Source organism: Sminthopsis crassicaudata, chromosome 1, assembly GCF_048593235.1.
Source record: "Sminthopsis crassicaudata isolate SCR6 chromosome 1, ASM4859323v1, whole genome shotgun sequence".
Classification (NCBI taxonomy): domain Eukaryota; kingdom Metazoa; phylum Chordata; class Mammalia; order Dasyuromorphia; family Dasyuridae; genus Sminthopsis; species Sminthopsis crassicaudata.
Window position 1 is genome coordinate 228,600,054 of NC_133617.1, and position 21,846 is coordinate 228,621,899.

Sequence of the window (21,846 nt, forward strand, 5' to 3'; positions counted from 1 at the left end):
TTATATACTTTAACAATGATACTTTATGATAATCAATTCTGGTGGATGTGGCCCTCTTCAACAGTGAGATGAACCAAATCAGTTCCAATAGAGCAGTAATGAACTGAACCAGCTACACCCAGAGAAAGAACTCTGAGAGATGACTATGAACCACTACATAGAATTCCCAATCCCTCTATTTTTGTCCATCTGAATTTTTTATTTCCTTCACAGGCTAATTATACACTATTTCAAAGTCCAATTCTTTTTGTACAGCAAAACAACTGTTTGGACATGTATACATATATTGTATTTAATTTATACTTTAACATATGTAACATGTGTTGGTCAACCTGCCATCTGGGGGAGGGGAGAAGGAAGGGGAAAAATTGGAACAAAAGGCTTGGCAATTGTCAGTGCTGTAAAATTACCCATGCATATATCTTGTAAATAAAAAGCTATAAATAAATTTTTAAAAAAAGAAAGAAAACTCCACCTAGGGTCACAAAGGTGGGCATGACTGGAACTAATGAACAGCACCACAACATAAAAGAAGAAAGGAATTTATTGGATTGAAATACTGATGAGTTTGCAATGGCTGAAGGTGAACGTCAGTGTTTATTTAAATAACCATCTAATAGGCTGGTTCTCCAAAGATCTCCATTATTGTTAACATCATCTTCATCACTATTATTATTATTATTGCTATTATTATAGCCACCTAACTGGTTTTCTTTTCTCCACTCTCTTTGCTACAATCTATCCTGTACAATAATATTATATTTCTATTTTCCTATTCCAATAACACCATGGTTTTATAGGGAACATTGTATGGCTCCTTATTATAGTCTTGGCAGCCAAGGTCCTACACAATCTTACTACTTTGATTTCTCACTATTTCCCTTCATGCAAACTATGTTTCACCAAAATCATATTACTCAACAATCTCAAGAATCTCTAGACTTTTGCTCATGGTAATCCCTACACATAGGCTGCACTCCCCTTTATCTCTATTTGTTGACATCCTTCCCATAATGCAGAAATAGTCCATACTCTCTTTTCTCCATGGTGAATCCTTCTTTGAACCCCCTCAAATTTCTCATGGCATAATGTTTTTACCTCCTATGTGCACCAATCCCCTTTAATTTATATTACCATTATTCGCATCCCTATCTTGTTTCCCAAAGAAGCTTGTAACCTCCTTGAGGACAGATGGTTTTTCATTCATCTTCTCATTGCAGTTCCCAGATTTTCCATGTAATAGCAGAACAAAATATTGGTTGGATTGAATTTTCATTACAAGCTTGTAATTGGATAAATAAATTGGAAATAAAATACCTTTGGCTCAAAGTAAAATGGATCAAAGGATTTGTAGGTAAAAGACACTTTAGAGACCAAATAATTCTGGCCTTTCTTATTTTACAAGATTAATGAGCAAGAAGTTAAGTGATTTTTTCCAAGGTCATATAGCTAGAAAATGGCAAAACTGGAATTTGAACCCATGTTCTCTTATTATAAATCTACTGCTATTTCTACTAACCGTGCTGCTCATATATTATATCTAGAAGAAACATGTGCATTTTAACACTGTAAACCTGGAGACTAAGAAGAATTAATCTTTCAAGTTAAAATGTGAATCATCATATTAGACTGATTAGCTCATGGTTTAGGGCAAGAAAGACCTTCAGGATTACCTCCTATATTCTTCCTTTGTTGTTGCTGTTTGGTCATTTTAGTCATGTCTAATTCTTTGTGATCTCTTTATGATGCTATTTCTTGGCAATGATAATGGAGTAATTTGCTATTTCCTTCTCTAGCTCATTTTACAGATGAAGAAACTGAGTTAAACAGGTTTAAAAGTAACTTTCCAGAGATCACACAACCAGTAGGTGACTGAAACCATCAAAAAGATGAGTCTTTTTTACACCAAGCTCAGCATTCTATCCATTATATACCACCTGACTGCTCTATATGCTGCCTACATAAAACCAATTCTGTTATTATAGCAGTATGTGAAATTCATTGTAAAGTAACCAATGTGATGTATTGGTGGTCAGTAAAGAAGAGTAAGATCTGAAAAGGAAGGAAGGAAGGAAGGAAGGAAGGAAGGAAGGAAGGAAGGAAGGAAGGAAGGAAGGAAGGAAGGAAGGAAGGAAGGAAGGAAGGAAGGAAGGAAGGAAGGAAGAAGATGGAAGGAAGAAGATGGAAGGAAGGAAGGAAGAAGATGGAAGGAAGGAAGGAAGGAAGGAAGGAAGGAAGGAAGGAAGGAAGGAAGAAGATGGAAGGAAGGAAGGAAGGAAGGAAGGAAGAAGAAGGAAGGAAGGAAGGAAGAAGATGGAAGGAAGGAAGGAAGAAGATGGAAGGAAGGAAGGAAGAAGATGGAAGGAAGGAAGGAAGGAAGGAAGGAAGGAAGGAAGGAGAAGGAAGGAAGGAAGGAAGAAGATGGAAGGAAGGAAGGAAGGAAGGAAGAAGATGGAAGGAAGGAAGGAAGAAGATGGAAGGAAGGAAGAAAGAAAGGAAGGAAGGAAGGAAGGAAGGAAGGAAGGAAGGAAGGAAGGAAGGAAGGAAGGAAGGAAGGAAGGAAGGAAGGAAGGAAGGAAGGAAGGAAGGAAGGAAGGAAGGAAGGAAGGAAAAATAGGGAGGGAGAGAGGAAATAGATCTGAAAACTCCAGAGACCTTGCATGTAAAAAGTAGTGATAATATACTGTATAGTTGCCAATTAGGCAGGAGTCAAGCTCACTGATGTTTTCCTCCTAAGACTTTGTGGATCCTAGGAGCAAGTCAGACATTACAATGATTTTGTCAATTCATTAAAACTTGGCTTTTTTCTCCTTTTTCTGGCTTGATCATGTTAGTAGTCATTTTCATGAAACTGTGCCTTTCAATAATCAATAAACAAAGATTTATTAAGTGTCTATTTTAGCCAGGTACTGTGATGGATGCTGAAAATACAAAAAAAAAAAAAAAAAAAAAAAAAAAAAAAAAAAAAAAAAAAAAACACATTTATTTGCATTCAACTTGTATATAAAAATAAGCAGAAATACTTACGTCCTGGCTACTCTCCGTGGGCCAGGTTCAAAAGGTCAGAGCAGAGATAATTTAGATGGAAATGCCTCTCTGGCTCTGAAATATTGTTAAGGCTCCTTTTTTGTTCAGCAGAATCCTTGAAAATGAATGTGTTATAATGTTATGCCAGAGAAACTAAGGCAAGATAGAGATTAGAGAGTTTTTAGTATTTTATTTGAAAGGGAGAGATTTACTGGGACCAAATGGATCCATGGTTTGATCCCAGAGCCTCCCAAGAATCCAGCATCCAGCCAGCATCCAGCAGCCAATTCAAGTTCTCGATGACAGTAGAAAGTGAAATGGATTTGGAATTAGATAGCTTTAATTGGAAAGAAGGAAACAAACTTTTATTAAGTGCCTACTATGTACCAAGGATTTTACAAATACTATCTGCTGAGCATTTTACAAATATTATCTCATATTGATTCTCATAAAATTTCCAGAGAGACAGGCACCTTCCTTTTTCTCCACTAAGGTGCTATCCTCCGTAATGGCTGTGGAGGCCAAGGTGGAAGCAGGGCTAACCATCTAGGGGTCTGTACAAATCCTGGAGCTCTTGGGTTTGGGATCTTACTTTGTCTCCAGTACAGAAGTGGTCATTGATGGCAATAATTGCTTCATACATGTGTGTGCTGACTGCTATGATTTGACTGGTTTTAAGAAGCCCACACTATTCAAGACTTATTCTTCTGTTACTCTATTGGATTGTTTCTGTAACAGGACCTTGTTAAAATGTTACCAGGATGAAAGGAGGAACCTGGGAGGAGAAACTCATAAAACCAGAAACTCTGCCTTACTCATTAGCACATCTCTTTAACATATTTTAGCATAGTATGTTGTAGCTACCATCTAATATAAAGAATAGGGTATTTTTTGTAGAATGGAAGAGGTAATTGAGAATATCAGATGATGAGAAGACTCCAGAATGAAAGGCAGAAGCAAATCTATCCTCTCCAGAATAATATGCCATATGTAAGGGAAGAATTAGCTTGTTTTTCTTGTTATCTTCAATCCTTAACTCCAATCTCCTGGTGCTCCATTGGTATCATATCTGGAATACCATGTTTCATTATATATGCTGTATTTTAGGAAACATTAATAAATTAGACAGCACATAAAGGAAGATATTGTTATTTGTCCTTAATTCTGAAAGAGGATCAATGACATCGTGATACTCCAGAGGTGGTCTGACAAGGATCTATAATGCTATTCATGTAGATAAGGGAAATATTCCCTGTTTGAATGATAAATTTAAACCACAAAATAGACAACAAGCCTTTACTAAGCACTTACTATGTACCAGGCACAAAAGTGCTATACTAAGATATAAATAATAGGAAAAAGAAAAAGTCTCTGCCCTCATGGAGCTTATTTTCCAGTGGGGAAAATAGCAAATACAAGGAAGCTAGAAAAAGCAGAAGGGAAATGGGGACAGGGAGAAGGGGACTGAAGTGAATATGGTGATAAACTGAAGAAAGAGAACGAGGGCCAGCTAGCCTGGGCCCCTTCCCAAAATGGAAGTCTCGGGAGGAATTTATAAGTAAAAGATGACTGTAAGAATGGAGAACTGCTGGAGATGAGAAGACACCCCTAGGAACTGAAGGAAATCCCAAAGTAAAAAGACAACCAACGCATGGTATCCGAGTCCAGAGTAGAGGAAGAAGACTAATTGTGGTCAGCTTAGAACCTCCCAAAAATGGAGACCACAGGAGGAACTCACCAATAAGAGAAGGAAACCTGGTTGTGTTTTTTTCCCCTTTTAATTTATTGATTGCTCATTGTCCATTGCTTATCTTTTGAAAAGTTAAACTAACTTGAGAAAATAAATCATCTTCTTTCAATTATTCATCATGCATGACATTAGAAAATATAACTGAGCACAGCTAGAAGGCATCAAATATGAAAAGAAGTGATCTTTTTAATGAGAACTCACCTCAGCATATTTCTGAAAAAGCTTTTGGCTGCCAACTATGAGCTGTTAATTGATATTATCCTTATAGCTAATTGGTTTAGCTAAAGAACACATGGTTGTTTAAATACTATTTGACTATGATGATAATGGATTCATGAGCTTATTTCCATTTTGATGAGAAGTATTTAAAAACCCATTTCTGCCTCATGTTGGGGGTTACTCTTTCCATTCAAGATCTATGATGTTAATGGTTCTTCACATTTCTTTCCTTTTTTCAGATGAATGAGTAATCATTTTCTCTAAGTGTAAATTTTAGGGGCATTGCTTTGTAGCTGAATTGGATATAAAACACAGCAAATGATTATGTACTTATGTGTATGTTATATGTCAGATTGATGTGTTTTCTGATATTTATTCAGCTATCATCTCTAGCACTCAATAGGGCCTACTATATGTGCAATAAGGAGATACTGGCAGACATCCGTAGGTACATGAGCAAGTCAGGGGTCAGATAGAATATAGAAATAAATGCTGTTCTTTACCTAATGGCCAATTCTCCTAAAGCAACTAGGATGTCTATAAGGGCCCTTTAAATGGGAGGACACAGTGCATCGGGAGATTGAGGCCCGGAAATAATTTCTGTGGATATTAGGACTGCCCTTGGGCGGGATCCTGGCCATATTGAGATAGCTTCGTAATGGGTGACTCTCTCGCTGATTGGCTGTGTGTGTGACCTCACAGGCCCTATGTAAGCCCACTGCAAGCAGCAACCGCCCTCTTTAACCTCGTGCTGTTCACCCTGGCTCCCCAGCCTGGGTGGCCAAGCCAAGATGGGTAGCCAAAAGAGGTAAGGGTTTTGGTAGTGAACACATGGGTCTTCTGACCAGGTGTTCACTCGGGAACCAACAAGTCAGGGCATCAGTCAGGGCATTATGTGAGTAGGTATAATAAAGGCTTTTAAGATTACACGTGGTTGTTCTTGAGTGCGCTACCGGTTATTAAGCTATAGATTCAAGAGATTGTGGCCAGAGACCTTAGAAGGCCTCAGAGGAGGCGAGCCGGGTAGAGCTCACACTGCAGAGGACAGTGGTCAAAGGTACTCTGGTGGGTCTAGGACAGAATAGTAATTGTAACTGCCAGGAGAGCACGTTACAGATGTCCAACCATTTTATCTTCATTCTCCATAGCTGAAAGGGGGATCATTTAGCTTAAGGAAGAAGATAACATTTTATGTATGTAATAGGTTTTTTTCAGAGGAGGATTTGAATCTCTTCTTCTTTGTCCAGAAGAGGAAAATCATAGCTAAAATGAGCTTTAATTATAGCTTGCACACACAAAAAAGAAACTATAGCTAAGCACAAAGGTTTTCTTTCCTACCAGGCTTATGAAATGCTAAACTGGGCTGCAGAGGAGTTCCTATTTTAAGAGAATCTCTAAAAGAATTATCACTCAGAAAAAAAAAAAACAATCATATGTTCTAAATAATTTATATCTATCTGCCTAAATAGGGAAATCAGATGATCTTCCAAAGTCCCTTCCAATTCTATGATTCCATGAGTCTGCAAGACTTCAGTGCATGTGCTGAGCAAAAAAGTGATAAATATGGTGCCTGTAGAACAACATCACACCACAATTTCAGACTTTTCTTACTTGCAAACTCATCCTTTGATATTCCTGTGCTTTTTTCCCTTCTCTTGTTTGTGGTGAATTTACAGGACAGAGATAAGGAAGGAAGAAAGGAAGCAAGAAAGGAAAGGAGAGGAAGGGAGAGGAAGGGAGAGGAAGGGAGGAAAGGAGGAAAGGAGGGAGGGAGGAAGGGAATGGGGGAGGGGAGGAGGGAGGAAAGGAAGGATGGAAGGAGGGAAAGAGGGAGGAAGGAAGGGAGGGAGGGAAAAAGGAGAGAGGGAGGGAGGGAGGAAGGAAAGAAGAGTATTTCTTAATCTCCTATTCTATGCTAAGCACTGTGCTTAGTGCTTTATAGTTATCATCTCATTTGATCCTCACAACAACCCTGGGAAGTACTATTATTTTCTTCATTTTGCACTTGAGGAAACTAAGAAATTATATTTTAAATGATACCTGGAGTCACATTGCTAATAAGAATTTGAGGCCTAATTTGGAGTCTGATCTTCCTGATTCTGGGCCCACCCATCACTCTATCCACTGTGTCATAATTACTTGAGAAACATTAGTTTATCTGAACTCTGACAATACATACACATTCACATTTGATTCATTTCAAAAAAACATTTGATGCTTACTGTGTGCTAGATACTGGAGGTGCAAAGATAAATATGATACAGATCTTGTAGTTTCTTTGGTAGGATGGGGACAAATCTATTCCCATAAATACCACTCACACACTTTTCCTTTTATGTATTCTTCATTTAAATTAATAATGGATTAGTCATTTCAATAGTTAATAGCTAATTAAATTAGGGCCTCACTTCTTTCCTATTCTCAATCACATCATTCAGAAATAAACTGAACAATATACTAAGTGGACCAAATTTTTTCAGAAGTTTCTTTTTTATATCTCTAAACTGTTCTTTGTCCTATAATTAAAGGAGTTTTTGGCCTAAAAGATTATTTTTCTCCTTAGGGAAAAAAATCAATATTATAGGCACTTGTGAATTTGAAATGTTATAAAAAATAAAAACTAGACTCTAATTGAAAAGGAAATAATAACAGGAAGCCATTGACCTATAATTTCTGGTTCACAGCTATAGGCATGAAGATAGTGCTTTTGCCCAACAGAGAACCTTCATTGTTGTGATAAAACTTTATGTGAGTTTAAAAAAAATATTTAAAGCCATAAAATCTAGTTAGTTTCTTTCTTGCTTCAACTATGTTGCTAAACTGCATGAATACAATCTTCCTATTTCCTATGCTTTTTCTACACTTGAATTTTCTAGGCATGACATTTAGTTAAAATACATAGACATTAGCTAATTACAAAATAAATGACTACATTCAGCAAATATTTATTAAAAGCCCCAAATGTACTATTGTGTGATTCCCTTAGGAAGGGAGATTTCACCTCTTACTTAATGCTCACCAGAGTTCTAAATTGAGTAACTAATACTAATATTTATAAAGCATAGTACCTAGATATAATGCTGAATTGGCAGTACCATGGGCAATGACATAGATTTTATATCAAGGGTGCCCAGGACAATAAAACTCAATGGATTCATGAGTTAATATCAAGAAGCCAAGAAAGGTATGAGGTAGAAAACCAAATAGGTGAATGAAGCATCAGAGGAGTTTGATCACAAATACTAGCTAAAGGACTAAGCAGGCCAGTGATTTTTTTAAATAGGGTCCAATTCCCTTATTCCAAGATGAAGAAATTGATGTCTTAAGGATGTCTCACATCCTTATCCAATATGACACAGGAGTGAGAATTAGCAACATTGCCTCAGCTCTCATCAAACCTCTTCTACAATAACTTAGACAATGCACCAAACCAAGTTCTGAGCAGGAAAGACAAGAAAAAATCATGAGTCTTCACATGTATAATCTATATCAAATTGCTTGCCTTCTCAAGGATGGGAGAAGGGAAAGATGGAGGGAGAAAATTTGGAATTCAATGTTATATTTAAAATGAACATTAAGAATTATTTTTACATGTAATTGGGGGAAAATAAAATAGAAGGAAGGAAGGAAGGAAGGAAGGAAGGAAGGAAGGAAGGAAGGAAGGAAGGAAGGAAGGAAGGAAGGAAGGAAGGAAGGAAGGAAGGAAGGAAGGAAGGAAGGAAGGAAGGAAGGAAGGAAGGAAGGAAGGAAGGAAGGAAGGAAGGAAGGGTGACAAGTCATTTTTACAGATCAGGATATCTTGGGAAAATATTAAGATCTCCAGGCACTGGGTAGGGACTGGTCAGGAACATAATCAGAAAAAGTGGTCCAAGGATAGTAAGATGATTGAACACCTGGGCAAAAAAGGATCCCAGGGCATTCCTTGCACTGGCAGCAAAAATGAGAGCTATCCAGAAACTTGTTGCCTATTATCCAGTTCCAGATCACAGTTCCAGGGTACAGAAAAGTAACAAGGGTCCCAAGGGAGTAAGAGTAAGGGAAGTAATTGGGGGGGGAGAACTAGTTTTTAGACATGTTGAGTTTAACATCCAGTTTGGACATCCAGTTTGAGATGTCTATAAGGCATTGGAAATGGGAAATTAAAAGTCAGCAGAGAATTAGAGCAAAATAGATTTTAGAATCATCAGCACAGAGATGGTGATTAAATCCAGGGGAGCTGATGAGAGTATCAAGTGAAATAGTATAGAGGGAGAAGAGAAGAGGACCCAGGACAGAAACATAAGGAACAATTAAAGTTGGAGGGTGTAATCTACAGGAAGATTCAGCAAAGGAGAGAGAAAAAGAGTAGTCACATAGGATGAAAACCAAGAGAGAGTGGTATCCTAAAAATTAGAGTGAAGAAAGTATCAAGGAAGAGAGAGTGAAGAGCAATGACAAGGCTTCAGAGAGGTCAGGAATAATGAGGAATGAGAAAAAGCCATTCAATTTAGCAATTAAGAGATCATCAGTAACTTTGGAGAGAGCAGGTTTGGAGAAATGGTTAAGATCTGAAACCACATCATAAGGAATATACTCATCAGACTATGGTTTTTTTTTAGTTCTAGATTTCATGACTTAAAAGAAACTTTGGTAAATTGTAGCACATGCAAAAGAAGGTTGGTGGCAAATTTGGAAATCTTGCCAGATGAGGAATGACTGACAAAATCAAGAGAAGTTGCCTTAGAAAAGAGAAAACCCATTTTGGACATATCTGTCTTCTATATTTTAAGGCATGGCAAATCTGGACAGCACACTAAAAAAACAGAGACATCACCTTGCCAACAAAGGTCCATATAGTCAAAGTTAATGATTTTTCAAATAGCAATTTATGACTGTAAGAGTTTAATCATAAAAAACTGAGAGCTGCAAAATTAACACTCTCAAATTGTGGTTCTGGAGAACATTTTTGAAAGTCCCTGAGACAGCAAGGAGATCAAATCAGTTAATATTTAAAGAAATTAATTCAGACTATTCACTAGAGCATTAAATACTTTGGCCACATAGTGAGAAAATAGGACTTATTGGAAAAGATACTGATGTTGGGAAATGTTGAAGGCAAAAGAAGGGGGGATGGCAAAGGATGAGGAGGATAGATATTCAATGAACATGAGTTTGAACAAACTTTGAAGGTAGTGAATGATTGAAGTACTTATGCTATACTCCAGAGGGACATGAAGAATCAGACACATGTGGATGGATGAACAACATGTAAAAGAGAGCTTTAACTTACTTTGTTAAGCTCTGAAATTAAGAGTCAACAGGGGAAGTCAAAGGGAATATTATTTTAACCAAGATGGGGGGGGGGATTCTTAATGCTAAGCTGTTCAAAAACAAAATGGGCTACCATGTTAAATAGTAAGCTTCCATCTATAAGTGATACTTACATTAGGTGAAAACCTGAATTAGATAACCTCTACATTTCCTTCCTACTCTTAAATCCTATGGATCAAATTGACACCCTGACAGTAAGACATATTCACCAGAAAAAAAAAAAATCAGAAACAGTTATGCTCATTGACTTTTGGTGAGGGGAATTAAGGCACATAATAGAGAGCTACAAAGTACAGTTCTTGACAAGACACTTTTGTGCTAAGATGCTGAATCAAAAATGAAAGATCTGTGTGAATATAAAAGTCTCCTGACAATGTTCGTTGGCCACCAGACATTATTGACAAAGCTTCTCATAGACACCTAGAATAACGGAATTGGAATAGCCCATAAAAATATACACTTAACCTAGTTTCTATTTCCTCCTTCCAATTCTTGGACTTTTATTTTCAGAATACCATACCAGTAAAGAGGGATAATGAATGCTTGGCTTGATGCTGGAGACACTCTTGTCCACAGTATTAGTAACACAATTAGGCATGGTCACTTGAATTATTCTACTGGACATGGATGCATATTACAAATACTTATTCATGAAGCTGACTGCTCTCTCTCTAGAAGTACCTAAATATATACATATATATATATATATATATATATATATATATATATATATATATATATATATATATCAGAGCTCTGAGGACACCAAATAGCATTTTCACTTGCAGTCCACATCCTATGAGAGTTAGGAGGGAAAATATGGAAGAAACTCAAACTGTTGTTTGGGGCTCCCTCAGTTTTCTCTTTTCCTCTATATAATTATATATTGTGACCCAATTAAATTCAGGAGCTCACAGGTGTTCAGAGGAAGCCCACACAATTAATAGAGTGTTTGCTTTAAAAGGCAACTATGTTCAAAAGTAAAACATATTTGTCCCTGTGCTCTTTAAAAAGAAGTGGAGACCAAGCAATGCAAGTAATTAAAGGGGAGGTCATGACTAACATCACTTACTAAAAACACATCCATGTGCTTCTATAATAATGTCATTACATTTTTATACTGCTTTCAAAGCACTGTTGCATTCATTGCTTTATTGAAATCTAAGAGTTGGAAAGAGGAAGTCTATGAAATGCTTTGTCAATTCTGTCTGGTGGTCTACAAATATTGTCAAGAAGAGTTTTATACTCACACAGACCTCTGATGTTTGATTCAGAATCTTAGCCAAAAAAAAGTGCCCCCTTAAGAATTGTTAAGAATCATGTTTTGTGGCTTTAGATTATGTGTATTAATTCCCCCTGCCAAAAGTCAAAGAAAGCAAGGAACTCTTGGGACAGAATATTATTATATATTTTCAAATAAATTTCTGTAGGAGATATTTTTTGCTTAGTTTATTATTTGTCTAAAAGAAGGTTTGAATCTAAAAAAAAGAATGATTTTATATTAGTATTTATATATATGATGTCCCATAAAAACTTATTTTTAAAATTAGAAAAAGAAAGCTCTGCCAATCAAATTTATGTTGTGTAAAATACGTGATTTCCTTCTCAGAGTCCTCAAAGAAAAGCCTATTTTCACTTCATCTAGTGAACTATCAATAGTATAGATTGAGGTTCCCCCAAAAAACAAGTCTACCAAAGTACCCAAAGCAGGCTGCTGCTGGTACATTGAAAAAATGTGTTTAAACTAATACATAAATGTCAATCCACTAGTAGAATTTGGAAACAATTGGGCCTAGCCAGGATAAAAATTGGCTGCCTTGTGAGATAGTGATTTTTCTGTCACTGCAAATGCTCAAAGAGATGCTAGATGATGGATATTTTTATTTTGTTTTGCTTTGCTTTGCATTTATTTTGTTTTGTGACAGTAGATAGAGATAATAAACTAGACCAGTGATTTCCCTTGGCACAGAGAGAAGTCCTGGTTGTTGAAACAGCTTCCTCTGATGATTACCCCTATCCTGTCTAAATATGCCCTTTTTATACCTCTGGCATATTCCTTAAATCTTCAGAATGTATTAAGATTACTAAAATTGATCATCACTAGTATTTTGCCTAATACTTTGCACATATTGGTCCACTCAGCAAATACTTGTTGATTTTAAAATTATTAGTTTTTGTCAGGTAGTGTCCAAAATTAATTCATTCTTATCAGTTTTAAATGCAATAAGCTATTATTGTCTGTAATATATACAAAGGGCTTCTTTAAAACTTTTTCCCACTCACAAGCCTTTTTCACCTGAGAAATTTTTATGTGCCCCCTGAGGTATGTGAGTATATAAAAATATGTATGCAAATTAAAACATTTACTGATACCAAATCATAGATAATTTCACGACCCCCCCATATTTAGTTATTACCTCCATATGGGGAATCTCAAGAAGAGATAAGTAGCTGGGATATATAATACCACTAGGAAAAGCAGCCAGTCTTCTTGTCCTGACAAAAGTCCTATCATTAAGAGAAAACTCATAAGGCTGACATAGTACATAGTAAAAATACCATGTGCAAAAACGATGGACTATAGGAGCACTGCTCTCTATTTCTGACCAAAGTCTAATCAAGGCTTTTGGTATCCAGAGGCAGCAACAAGAAACCACTCTAAAACTAACTTTGTAATTAGTAAAGCAAAAGTAGTGTAAATAATTAAGACAAATTTAACTGAGGCAAGATGAGGAATTACTTATTATATAATTTGCTCACAGATGACTTATTAAACAAATGCCTTCCTATTTTTAATTCATTATTCTTGTTTTACTAAGTGCTACACTCAGGTATTTTTTAACAGCTTTTTAGGATACATGTTTACCAATGTTAAAAACTGAAGTCATTATATAATGATATAGTCATTATTTTTGATCAATGATTATATTAAATAATTAAATAAAATATTAAATAATAATTTATAATAATAATTCTGTTCTCTGAATCAAATGTCTGGTCATCCAGTACAAGTTATAACTCTGAATCCATACTCTGTATGGCTTTCTCTGTGTAAAAGGGTAGGGGACTGGTTTTTTGGTTCTGGGGAATTTTTTTGGTTTTTCTTACTCCCCAAAATCTATCACAGAATCTTGCAGATAGTATGTGTCTACAAATAGTTGTTAAATTGAAATGAATTGAACTGAACTTCAGAAAAAAATCATTTAGCTTAAGTTTTTTTAAAATTTATCAAATGAGAAATAATATCTATTCTATCTACCTTGCATAATTGTTGTGAGAATGAAATGGTCCATTTTCGTGTAAAACTCTGAAAAAATTAAATGTTTATATAAATGCAAGATAGAATTATGTTTTTTGTTATTATTATTATAGAAAGCATCTTTCACGTGAAGTTTCTTACCCTTAGCCTGTTTTGTTTTTCATTCACATTGTAAAAATCTCTAGATTGTAAAACCTATAAAAGCAGGAATGGTATCTTATTTATCTTTTGGTACTCATAGCACCTGCCCACCATAGCTGGTACATTATAGAGTGTTTTCATGCCATATTCATAGGACCCAGACTTAAAGGAGGAAGGTACAAAAAAAGTCTTTTTAGTCTATATTAAGTATATATATACTTACACACAAGACTGTATAAGTACTAAACCTTAATTTGACAATTAAGGAAATTGACACTCAATGAGATTAAGTGATTTTTTCCAGAGAAAAACAGGCAGTAATTGACAGAATCAAGATTTGAGCACTGGTTCTTAAGACCAGCACTCTTGCTTTCTGTACCATTTTATGATACATGAATAAATAAAAATTCCGAAAAACATTTATCAAGCATCTACCATGTGTAAAATACTATATTAGGCCCTAGAAATTCAAGTGTGAAGTGGACTGTTTTCCCAAAATTCAATGTTCTATCTTCCAATTTTTGTATCTTTGTTTAATTAACTGCTCTCCATTCCTAAAATTCCTTCCTTCTTCAATTTCTCCTTTCAGAAACCCTTGTCCTTCCTTCAAAATCCAAACTCCAGCACATTTTCCTTCATGAAGCCTTCCTTTATTTTCTTGAGTTATTAACACCCATTCCCTCCCTCAGTTTTTTCAGCCTCACTGCCTCCTTGCATACTCCATTTTCCCTGGAGGACATAAAACTCTTTGGGGGGAATGATGGTTTTTTATTTGTATCTATGTACTTCCAGATTCAATTATACTGTTTTCTTAGTATACAATGGACTGCTCTGTAAAATAGTGTGAATTTAATTTAATTAAAGATAGAGTCTCCCTGCCCTCAGGGAACTTATTATCTAGGGGAAATGAGTTAGTAATGTGGGTCTCCAGATACAAATCAAAAAGATAAATAGTTAAAGGATGCAACTAGAATAAATAACAGCTGGATCATGCTGCTAAATTAGTTGTAATCTTGCAAGAATGTTTTTTCCTCACTAAAGAAATACAATTGTTTCAGCACTCAAAGCTAATGATGTTTCCAAAAAAGTGTCACCGTGCCCAATGGCTTACCATAGAAACAGTCTTCCCAGCTTTGTGTTGCCAATCATTGGGAAGTTTTGTTCTGGTGGAACAAGTCCAAGAGAAAGTGGCCTCATCTCATTCCTAATGAAAAATAAAAGTCACTCACTTCAGTGAAAGTATTGCCTGTGGAAGGCCAGAGAATCAGATTTTGAATACATTATGCACTAGATAACTAGGAAAAGAACACAATATTCTCACAAGAACAAATAAGAGAAAAGAAAAACTTGGTCCTAGTATTTTTAATAATAACTAACCATGAGAAAAAGAAACCATTGGAAAATCTTTGTATTTCTATTCAATTTAAATCATGATTGCTGTGAAAGGGAGGGGAAGAGAGACAGACAGACAGACAGACAGAGACAGGGAGACAGAGAGACAGACAGAGACAGAGATAGAGAGAGCACATTTTTATAAAAGATCTGTTGTTAAAGTCAAAGCCCTCTACTACCTCCTCATATTGCCCAAGGTAAGTTTTATGGCTTTCAAAATCTGGTAAAAATAAGCAAGGCTCATGGGAAAGTCCTCTACATTTATTGCCCTTTGGGTCTCAAAATGAAAACTAAAGGGGGAATGTGAAAAGATACAAGGTCATGTAAAACATAAACACACACACACACACACACACACACACACACAAAGATCTACAGTTTTTATACCAACATGATCCCAGAAGTATTGAAAAAAAGTTTTGACTTTTTACTTCCCATTCTTTAAGAGCAATGAAAGAATTTTTCCATAATAAAAAAGAAACTGAACGAAAAGATATTTCCAGCATCGTTCTTTAAATGGGCAAAAAAAAGGAATTTAAAAAAATATTAGGTAAAGTGTTAAGTTTTTAACTCTAAAGAAGATTCAATGCTTCTCAAATCCTTTCTTGTTGGAAATGCTAGAGTTACACTTTATTGCCCAACAGATAAGCTACAGCTGTAACAAGACTTCATGGCAATATCCATCAGAAGGTCACTACTCATTCTCTAAAGTGCTGTGGCTTTCATTTCTGCAACTTTAATGCGCACCATTTATGAAATCATGGCCATGGGTCATTGCTGGGCCCATACAGAATAGCATCATTACTTGCAATGGCATTCCCCATAGCTTCTAGGTCAAAACAGCAGAATAGCTGAAGAAAACTTAAAATCACCTAAATTTTCAAGTGCATTGATGAAAAGAGCATTCTACACAGTACCACTGCTAATCAGATGGACTTTTTCCAAAAACTGATCTTTTTGCTTAATATGAAAACTAAAAAACAGGCTTGTAAAACTTATTGGACTAATTTTTAGTTTTCATTTGGTTTTTGTCGGAGAGGTGGGAAGAATATCAGTGTGTCCATTCACCCTCACACAATAATGAAAGTCTGGGGTCACAGCAAGATAAACTAGTGTATGAAAAAACACTTATGTGGCATGAGAGACAGCTTCTCATTGGGAACCCACTTGAACAAACTAAGAGGAAGTTTTCTAATACTAAGCAGTCCTCCTTATGAGCCAGTAAGGTTAGGTAAAGAGTGTTATTTAGTTTTTATCTACTGGAAGGAGAGGGAAAGGTTTGGCTGCTAATGAATACATTTAGACTAAATAACTTCTTGAAAAACTATGAAATGTAAGTATTACCGTCAAATAATATCCTCTAATATTTATTAAATCATATATCACTTAAATCAAACCTTTGGGAATATGACAGTTTTAATCTAAGCACTGTATTAAATAGAAGATGAAAAGTACAAAGAGTATATCCTTATTCCCAAAAACAGAATCATAAGAAAATCAGTACTATGCTTATCTCTCTAAAACATTCTCTAATGCAGTAAGGCAATTCTTATGTTCAATTGCAATTATTTTTAAAGTGAGATTGATATTGTCACAGTGTTATTGTGGAACTGTCAAAAAATATTAATTCTTGAATCAGATGTACTGGGTTCAAAGCCTATCTCTACTTCTGTAGACCTTGGACAAGTTAGTTTTTAGTTTTCTCCTTTTTAAAATGAAGAGGCTGAATTAAATGACCTTTAAGATTCTATACAATTACAAATTTCAAATTATATGATCATCCTGAGAATATTAACATCAGCAACATATTTACTGCTAATAGTCAGGGTTTTAACTAGCTTAGCTGTATCTTTAACAAAGAAATTGATTTTCTTCTTGAGGTGTCATGTTATAAATGGAATTTTTTTCAGTTTTGATTTTTAAAAAACAAAAGTACAGCTATTTATGATGTTTTGAGATTGTCTTTTGTGTATTGTAAGATCTTTAAGAAAGGTTTAAAAGGTATGCATTTTGTCCATCAGATTCTGTTTTCTTAATAAGCAGATGGATTTCAGAATAACCTAGACTTATATGAACTAATGCAAAGTGAAGTGAGCAGGACCAGGAGAATATTATACACAAAAAACAGCGATGCTGTGTGATGATCAACTGTAAAATTTCTGTAGCTATTCTCAGCAATACAATGCTTTCTATCCACTTTCAAAGAAAGAACTGATGGAGTCTGAATGCAAATCAAAACATACTATTTTTCACGGTTTTTTTCCTTTTAGATCTATATCTTGTTTTTACAACATGACTAATATGGTAAATGTTTTTACATGATTTTAACATGTATAACCTGTATCAAATTGCTTACTATCTCAGAGAGGTGGGTTGGTGAGGGAGAGAGAAAATTTGAAACTCAAAAGAAAACATTTAAATGAATGTTTAAAAATTGTCTTTACATGTAACTGGAGGGAAATAAAATAAAATAATCTTTATTTATTAAGTTCTGTTTCCAAATAAATAAAATCTTTTGCTTTTGTTTGAAGGGTGAAGAAGTTTGGTCCAGACCTATTATTTCATTAGCATAGTGATCTTTTCTGAAGTGAAAACTCTGCTCACCAATGCTTTTCAGCAAGCTATCTATGACATCATTTTAGAGGTACCAGGAACAATGAACTCAGTTCAGTTTTTTGCTTCTAGTCACATCACAGGTGTTAGAGGCAGATCTTGAACATAGACCTTCCTGATGTTAAGACCAGAATTCTATCCATCTGTGCATTTTCAGCTGTCTTTCTAATGAAACATAGAGATAGTTGAAAATTCATTCCCACTTGACTACTTCCTGTGCTTGAAAGCCCCATAAAGGATGACAAAAAGGAAGAAATAGGTACAGGGAGAAAATAAACACAGAAATCAGAGGGAGAAAAGAACATTAGATTAATTTCCATGATACCAGACCATGAGGCAGAATTCTTGGGGAAGCCATCCTCCACTGAAAAAGTGCAAACATAGAGAATGCCCCATAGCAATACCTGGCGAACTCTTGTAGGTCCTCTGAAATGACCTGGTCCTGTTCACCCTTCTTCCTGAGTGCCTATGATGGGACTAGTACCAAAAAACAGAAACTGTAACTCCAGCCACCATTTTACTAGACTATCTAAATAATCACTTCCCCAGACGAAATATATTTGGGGAAATGACGATATATATCTTTCCCATTGTTCTTTTCCAGGATATCCAATGAACACTCCCCAAAACTCCAGATCCGGAGCCACAGTTACCTGAGGGCGGTGAGCGAAGTCTCAATCAATAGGAGCTTGGATAGCTTGGACCCTGCAGGACTTCTCACTTCACCAAAATTCCGCTCTAGGAATGAGAGCTACATGAGAGCCATGAGCACAATCAGCCAGGTGAGCTAGAGGCTCAGAGAAGGGATCCCTAGGTTTTGAGGATCTGTGAGGTGGTCTCTGCTGGGCCAGTGGGATAAAGCAAGATCCTTTTTCAAAATTTTGATTTGTTGTTGTGTTCAATAATTCAATCATGTCTGATTTTTCCTGACCCATGGATCAAACCATCCATGGGATTTTTTTGACAAAGATAGTGGAGTGGTTTGCTATTTCCTTCTCTAGTAGATTGAAGTAAACAATAAAGGTTAAGTGACTTACCCAGAGTTACATAGCTAGTAAGTGTCTGAGGCTACATTTGAACCCAGGTCTTCCTGATTCCAGGCCTAATGTTCAATCCACTGAACCACCTAGCTACCTCTAAAATTTTTCTTACTGGCCTAGAATTTAAATTTACACCACTGATTTAAATTAGATTTCAAATTCTTATATGAAAACTGAATATACTAATTCTTGACTTGATTCTTATTTCAGACATCTCTTTGCAAAAGAATAATTTTTGAACATCTTAAGAAAGACAATTAAAGGTCTAGTAGATTCAATTGAATAAGGAGCTACTGAATGCATTCTATAGGACCAATACAAATACATAATGCAACTGAAAAAAATACAAAGTTTCTGTCATATTTCTTACCTTCAGCATATTTACAATCTACTTGGGGAGAGAAAAGTTATGTATGGGAAGACACAATAAAAATAAGACTCTCCCCCTACAAAGTATAAGACAGATGATAGTTCATTGGACTTCCAAAAGAAGGAAGATCGATGTAGACTAAAATAATCAGAAAAGACTTTATTGGGGGGAGGGCTTTGAAGGACAGATAGAATTTGGGTTGGTAAAAAGAAATAGAAAAGGAAATCCAAAGCAGGGAAAGAGCATAAAGTTTAAAATGAGCAGAATGTGTTGAGATTCAATAATTAGGATTATAATAGTAAGATGCTTTGGTTTTCTTTCATGAAATAAAAAATTAGAGTCACTAAAGGTCAATATAGAATTAGAGTAAAGGCAAAGCAAAGAAGAAAGTTGGAGAGATGGGGAAGGATAGAGAGAGACAGAGACAAACAAAAAGAGAGGAGAAGAGAGCAGAGAGGAAGAAAGACACAGAGAGATAGAGAGAGGAGATATGCTGATAATGTACTGGTAGTAACTCATCACCGAAAGCAAAATCCTTTAAAAGCAAATTAATTTCAACACCTCATCGTTCCCTCACTGTGTCCCTGTCATCTGAAATGAGAGCATCCAAGCAAAAGATTAAAAGGCAAATATAGAAGGACAAACAAAGAGGACCCAAGAACAACAGGAGAGAAAAGAATCAAGAAAGACTTAGTAGGCAAGATGCCTATATAATCTGTCCTATGAATGTATGGTAAGATTTGCTGGATTAAAATATATTTACTCAATAAGCCTGCACTTATATCTACCAATTAACATTAGCCAAAATATTTTTTCTTGTCTGTTGTTTCCTTGATGGATAGTATCTCCTTCCAAGCTATAGCAAACTGTCAGTATAATATAGAGGCAATTTATAAATGTATTTTGGATTTTTTCTATGTGCAGTAAAATATTAATGTCATTTAAATGTTTTTAGTAGGTACAATATAATGGGCAGACACCCAATCTAAAGCTGTCAGAATAGAGCTTCTAAACCTAGTTGGCATACCTGCAAAATACATCAGCAATTTTAGGAAATTTTGCTCAGAAAACACTTATGCATTTATATGGCTCAACTCTGACTATATTCCTATATTTAGAGCATTGAGGGTTTTTTTTATACCATAAAGAAAAATATGCAGTTTCTCCCAGGACACATAAGCCACACCATCTATTGCTATTATTTCATAAACTGTTGTTCCTGACCTTACTATAAGCAGTATTTTCTCCTCAGGTGACATGTTAATGAGACATCAAGGAAATGATGGTGTTGAGATACATGGTATAAGATGTATTCCCATGTGATGTTAGGCTTTGACAGGCTCTGTAATTCAACCACGTAATTATTTGTGCCACAAATAAAATACAGGAAATGGACCTATCTGAAATGAGCCTCTGATGGTAAACAATTCTCACTCTCTTATTCACTTTTCAAACAAACTGATGACTTTACAAATGATTTTATTGTTTTCTTTCCTAGTTGTAACATCACCATAAATCACTGGGAGGACAGTTGCCCCTGTGAAAGTCTCTATATCTGAAGTTATGCTGAGTACCCAGTAGGCACATTAATAAGCAGTTAGGGTGCTAGGATGATAGAAATTCCCTTCAATCATTCTGAAATTATTACAAATTTATTACCAATAATGATAATATAGCATTCATTTGCATTTTATTCTATTTTCTTTGGCATGCCATTGTCCATTTCCTCAAAGTCAAGAAATTGGTCTAGAATAAGTAACTATTTGTTTTCTGTATCAATACTTCATAAAAATACAATGTTTCTGAAAATATATACTGAAAATAGACTGTTTAGCAAATGACCAAAACATATACATATATTCACTAACACACTATAACTTTCACCCAAAGAGAAGAATTTATTTGGACTAAATATTTGGGCTGTCATATCTGGCCATGGCCCAAGTCAAATTAGGCCCTAATGGTTTAGTGCTTTATTTTCTAGTGTTTTAGTCATCAAAGGCAAGATATCTTGGCCTGAGAGAAGCTAGTGAGAAATAAAAAATTGTGTAGTATCTACCATTCTTCAATTAAAGCCAAATTTTTTTCTCCCTATAGTTTTAGTATCAGAACTTCAAAAGAAATATCCTGGTGGGGAGAGAGGAACCCTTTCTTTCATCTGCCTCGAGGCTATAAAAGTATAATATACTATTTTAGTAGTTTTACCTGTTCCTTAAGTTTAAGAGGGTGAAAGGAAATCATATACTGAGTAATTTTATGATTTTATAATTACAGAGGGCACCAATCAAAGAAAGTTTGCTCTGAGGGAGCATATGAAAGATCAGAAAACACATTATAAGAAACTGGAATGACAAAGGTTTTATTCCAAGGTACCAAAAATATTGTACTTAATAATGTGTGCCTATAGCTCCCAAACACAAAGCCCCTTCTCCAAAATGGTGGCTTATCCAAGTCAAATGTTTCCCACATCTGGAGTTGGCAAAATGTATGCTGTGCTATTTTATTGGTTGGTTGGTTGGCTGATTGTTGTCCTTCATTCTTGAAGAGGACCAAAATAACATGGGTTCTGAAATAGTTGGTGGAATGAGAAAAGAAGAATATCTGGGATCACAGGATTGTTCAGGATTCAGCCTCTTTCTTTGAAGAGGTTTCTATGTACAAGTTCCTTCCTTAAGACATAAAATCAGTTACCCCCACTTTTCACAGAATCCTAAAATTGAAAACT

The 21,846-nt window shown here is 35.5% G+C and overlaps 1 protein-coding gene across 19 annotated transcripts in view; it reads left to right on the forward strand.

The window, feature by feature from the left end:
• Positions 1-21,846, forward strand: part of DLGAP1 (DLG associated protein 1) — a 1,106,389-nt gene that overhangs the window by 843,103 nt on the left and 241,440 nt on the right. For all 19 annotated transcript variants that reach the window (XM_074275757.1, XM_074275759.1, XM_074275733.1 and 16 more), the window contains one exon: positions 18,316-18,493. In XM_074275757.1, coding sequence (XP_074131858.1) covers positions 18,316-18,493 — 178 coding nt within the window. The remainder of the gene's footprint in view (positions 1-18,315; positions 18,494-21,846) is intronic.